The following is a 5,958-nucleotide window of genomic DNA, read 5'->3' on the forward strand; positions in this document are numbered from 1 at the left end:
TTTCAATTTTTTTTGGTACATAAAATTTTAGGGAAAGAGATGGTGCCTCTGGGCACCTGCAGACAAATTTCATTAACTACACCCTAAGACGAGTGGACACTTGATTTTGCAATATGTAGGTAAAAGTATTTTATTTTAAATATTTTTAAATTTTCATATTTTTTACACTGTTGTAATTTATGCAAAAATAATTGTATATTTTCACTATCTTTATAATTCATTTTTATATTTCTATTAATATTAATAATCTTTAATATATAAATATTATTTATTTTATGTTAATATTAATAACACATACTCTGATAAAAGTACTGATCATTCTTTCGTCCATTATTGTTTTAACATGATAATAATAATTTGATTGTGGAATGATGATTTTGTGTTGAATAAACTAGAATCAAAATGACTTCATTTTTCCACTTAAAAATAAACTAGAACAACAATTTATTATTTAATTAATATATTTTAATAAAATCCTTATTATTATTATTATTATTAAAAGGAGAGAATAGTATATATATATATATATATATATATATATATATACTATTTTAGTCGTGTGGTCTCCTATGGAAGTTACCTTAATGAAAAACATACAATTGATTAAAAAAAACATAAGATTTTTTATTGATAGGGTCCGTACAACATACTTCCCACAAGCGAGATTAATCAGCAATCAAACATTATATAATGCATTTCTAAGCATAATCAGCAATCAAACATCATATAATGTATTTATAAGTATGATCCAACTTTCTAATTTGATCCAATAACAAAGAGTTCATAAAAATAATATAAATAGTACAAATTTCAATATTTAGGATACCAAGTACCAAATACTAAATTTTGATTTGAGCGTCGTCCTTTTACAAGGACCATCAACTTGGACTAATGGAGACTGAGAGGTAGAACAACGAGAAAGGAGAAAACAACCCGCTTTGAGAGAAAGGAAGAAAGGCTTGACCGACCAACCGATGAGCAATCATTCTCTTAATTTCAACTCCTTTCGAGAATAATTTTAAACTTTAAAAGAATACAAGTCCTCCTAAAAAGCATAAATAATAAGCATATTTATTAGATTATATGTTGTATTGGACTAAATTTGGTACAAAAACCTTGTTAGCTAATTAGATACTAATTTAGAAACTATTTAACAATAATAGAAACTAATTTAGAAACCATTTTTTTTGTCTCAAATGGTTTCTAATTTAGTTACTATAGCAACTAATTATTTTTAGTCTCTAAATTTGGTTTTTATTCAGTGTAAAAATATATATAAAAGTATGAGTTTTTTAAAAAAATTTAAAATTCTTTATTATGGCACATGTGATATTAGGTCTTGTAACGGAATTGAACATGTTTTTAGAGCAAAACCCACTATTTCTAAAAATGATGCATTGAGAATCACAAAAATACTGTGGTATAAAAAAAAATGTAGTCTAAGAAAAGTAAAAAAAAAAAGTTTTACCACAATTTTATCCACAAATTTGAATCCATAAGTAAATTCAACAATATCTACATATATTACTCACAAATTTAAATCTATTGGTAAATTTTACATTATTCACAAAATATTATTCACAGATCTAATTTTGTAGATAAATTCAGCTTTACATACAAAGTATTATTCATATCTATAGGTAAATTTTACATTATACACAAATTTTATTCACGAATCTATATCCAAAAGTAAATTCAATATTATTATTAATTATTAATATAAATATTTTATTAACAATATTAATAGTATTAATAATATAAATAATCTTAATAGTTTTAAAATTTTTAATTATATAAATAATATTAATTATAATAATTATATAAATAATTATATAAATATTATTATAATATGAATAAATATAAAATCATAATTAATATTAAAAAATAATAATTATAAATAATGATCCTATGCATACTATTACTATTATAAAATTAATAATATTAACATAATAATATTAATAATATTTAATAATAATTAATAATATTAATAATATTAATAATATTATTCATATTGATATTATAAATATTATGAATATTAATAATATTAACAATATTATTATTAATAATAATAATAGTATTATGGTTAATATTATTATAACAATTAAAAATAATTTTTTTTATTAATTTAAATAATAATAATAGTAATGAAATTAATTAAAATAAATGATATTAAATATAGAAATAGTATTAATAACTTTTATATTATTGATTGTATTAATATTAACTTAACTTCAAGCCTTTAACATTAATAATATTTATAATAACATTAAAAATATTATTATAATATAAATATCTATGAAATTATACCTAACATTCATAAATAATAATAATAATAATAAATAATAATTATAAATAATAATCATAACTAATAAATATATACTATTACCATTATAAAATTAATAATGTTAATATAATAATATTAATAATAATATTTAATAATATTAATGATATTATTAATGTTAATATTATAAATATTATAAATAATATTAATCATAATATCATTAATAATAATAATAATTAGTATTATGATTAACATTATTATAATAATTAATAATATAAATGATGTTAAATATATGAATAATAATAATAATAAGACTGAGCCACACGCTGACGTGACTCAGTCTCCCTGTCCCTGACCGAGCTGGCCAAAACACACGCGAACAACCTGAACGACCGATACATATAGCCATTAACGATCAAACTAAGTTCAGTGAAGCTAAACTACCATTAAGAATTAGGTAATGCAACCATAAATGTGATTCATTTCATTAATCAAATCCAATGAGGTAAGCCCATTAAAATAATATAAATAGCACACATTCCAATGAGCAAAGTACGTCATTATTACTGTACACTTACTTGAGTTCCGAACACCCTTTACTGACTTGAGCGTCGAAGTGCCTTCTGAAGGTACTTCCCCCGTTTGGCATTCACCCGAGATCGAGAATCGAAGGAGTAGCACGAATGCGAGAAGGATCACAATGAAGCCCTAACAACCTGCCCGAAGGAAGGAGGAAGACGAAGACTTCAATAGTTTTCTAGATCTCATCTTCCTAGTAGGAACAATATATAATAATTGTTAATAATAATTCTAAAAATAGACATAAATACTATTTATAAATAATAATTGAAAATAAAATAAAAATTCAAATAAGAATTAAAAATAAAATATGTTGAGTTACCTATGGATTTATACCCGGATTGAAGTTAGTAAGTAACTACTATTTCCGTTATTCACGGACCCACTATCCTTAGGTAAATTACCTACGCCCCCATTATATACTAATTTTGTTTCGTAGGCAGTGCAGATTTACTTACGGATTTTAAAGGTTACTTACGAAATTCTTTCGATAAATTAATTTTTTCTTGTAGTGAAAATTATTGTAAAATATATTTATTGAAAATATTAAAGTGAATATGTGTTTTTAAAAAATATATGACATTGTGGGGATCACACAAAATAATTCAAGAAGCTCTTTCATAAATATTTATTAAAAAACGTCTGAAGTTAAATTTATTAGAATGCAGAAACAAAAATGAATTAAAGTTTTTTAAAAATTTATTGACATGTCATAATAAAAACAACGTGGGAACCACAAAAATGATTTAAGAAACTTCTGCCTTGTATGAATTTTCACATCTATTTAAACTCCATCCTAATGGTCTAGTTTTATCAAAATCCATTATCTTTTAAAACAATTGCTTTGTTTTCTCTCTATCTCTAATTTTCATTGGTTGTGTAAAAGTTTAACTCTTGGGTTTTGGGGTTTGAGAGTGAGTCATGGGGTTTCAAAACTTGACCCTAACTTGTATGATGATATTGTGCATTAGTGTATATGTGAATTGCATCGATAATGTTGAACCTCATAATGAAACAGTTTCCCAAAGACCTAATGGTTTCATTCAACGAAATGGCAACCGTTTTTTTCTTAATGGGAAGCCACACTACTTCAATGGATTCAATGCCTATTGGCTAATGTCTTTTGCAGCCGATCCATCTACAAGTTCTAAGGTCACCACAGCTTTTCAAGAAGCTTCCAAATATGGTTTAAACTTAGCAAGAGCCTTTGCATTCAACGATGGAGGAGGTTACAAAGCCCTTCAAACTTCACCTGGCATTTATGACGAGAGTGTTTTCAGGGTATACTACATCTTATCTTTCTTGCCCTTATGCTTTTCTCATGCACACATGCTTCTACATTTGACTTGATTATTTAAATTTATGTTTGTGAAATGGTATTGCAGGCATTGGATGCTGTGATATCAGAAGCAGGAAAATATGGGTGTCGATTGATTCTAAGCCTGGTAAATAATTGGAAAGATGCTGGTGGAAAGCATCAGTATGTTGAATGGGCAAATCAACGTGGACAGAAACTAAGGAGTGAAGATGACTTCTTCTCTAACTCCCTCACTAGGCAATTCTACAAAAATCATGTCAAGGTATAAGGATCATAAATATGCTGATCATGCATTCACAATATTTCAGTTACTGTGATTTTTAATTAATTACTGTAACTCATGCAGACTGTGTTGACAAGAAAAAATACAGTGAGTGGAATATTATACAAGGATGACCCAACCATTTTTTCATGGGAGCTCATGAATGAGCCTCGTTCTTTGGACTTATCTGGGAAACTAGTTCAGGTAATTTGATTTTGTGTGTGATTGTGTAAAAATAAAGTGATATGATGTATGAAAAGAAAGTTTATTAACTTGCAGGATTGGGTGAGCGAGATGGCTGCTTATGTGAAGTCCATTGACAACGTTCACTTACTGCAAGTAGGGCTGGAAGGATTTTATGGTAGATCAATGGCAGGAAGACTAGAGTACAATCCTGGATACGAAGGAGGAACTGATTTCATTTCTAACAACCTTGTTCCTGAAATCGATTATGCCACCATTCATATCTACCCTACATGGTATCCTACATCCCTCTTAATTAACATTATACACGTATTCCTAAATTGTCCAATCTTATATATTTGTGTCTCGTGCCTTACATTATTAAGAATACATCTGGAAAGTGTCAGTGTCCATGTCTAGTCTTCGTGTCGGTTTTAATGTGATATTTAATCTTCGTATCTTTGTGTCACTACATAGAATATGTAACATTTCTATCCATATATTTTCATTTTTTCTTCACATGTCTGAATTGATGGTTGCTTTTGGGATGCAGGATGTGGAGGTCTAACCAAACAGCCCAAAATGCGTTCATTGAAAGATGGATTAACATTCATAATGAAGATTCAGATAAGGTTTTACGAAAACCCATTCTTATTACGGAATTTGGGTTGTCTTCAAAAGTTCCAGGATACACAGTTGCGAAAAGGGACAAATTCTATGCAGAAGTATTCAATAGGATATATTTTAGCGCTAGTCACAGGGGAGCATGCGCAGGTGGAGCTTTTTGGCAACTTTTTGTCGAAGGAATGAATAACATGCGTGATGGTTATGAAGTCATCTTTCAAGAGACTCCTTCCACTACCCATCTCATATCTCAACAATCTTTTAGGATGTCACATATTCGATAGTCATATGTCGTAGAACCATTCTGTTAATCAAATAATAGAAACATGGCTCTCTTCAAGTTTTCTAGTATTTGGTTCCCATAAATTACTCTCTACTCTGTCTTAATCTTATTTTCTTATTTTCTATTTCAACAAATCAAAGTTTGGGTAAAATAAACTAAGTGTACACACCAAATTAAGGTAAGCTGAGGGATAATATAACTAAGAAAAAGAGAAGATGAAGGTGAAAATTAAAGTGTGAAAATTTCAGATAATTTTATTTCCATAAAGCAATTGGTTCTTATTGGTGGACCTTCTTTCACTAATGATCTTCTCTACGAGTGATGATATGTTGATCATCTTGTACTATATTACAACTCCAAACATAAATAATTACTATATTACAATTTTCAAAATAACATTTTTCCTTCTTCTGTTGAGTTTATCACTT

The 5,958-nt window shown here is 27.3% G+C and overlaps 1 protein-coding gene across 1 annotated transcript; it reads left to right on the top strand.

Annotated features, from left to right (window-relative positions):
* Positions 1-3,694: 3,694 nt before the first annotated feature.
* Positions 3,695-5,571, top strand: LOC137816249 (mannan endo-1,4-beta-mannosidase 4-like). Its single transcript, XM_068619327.1, has 5 exons — positions 3,695-4,141; positions 4,246-4,440; positions 4,525-4,644; positions 4,720-4,919; positions 5,177-5,571. Exons 1-5 carry the CDS (start codon positions 3,782-3,784, stop codon positions 5,529-5,531), a joined length of 1,230 nt encoding a protein of 409 aa, XP_068475428.1. The 5' UTR covers positions 3,695-3,781; the 3' UTR covers positions 5,532-5,571.
* Positions 5,572-5,958: the final 387 nt, after the last annotated feature.

This window comes from Phaseolus vulgaris, chromosome 1 (genome assembly GCF_000499845.2).
Source record: "Phaseolus vulgaris cultivar G19833 chromosome 1, P. vulgaris v2.0, whole genome shotgun sequence".
NCBI lineage: Eukaryota > Viridiplantae > Streptophyta > Magnoliopsida > Fabales > Fabaceae > Phaseolus > Phaseolus vulgaris.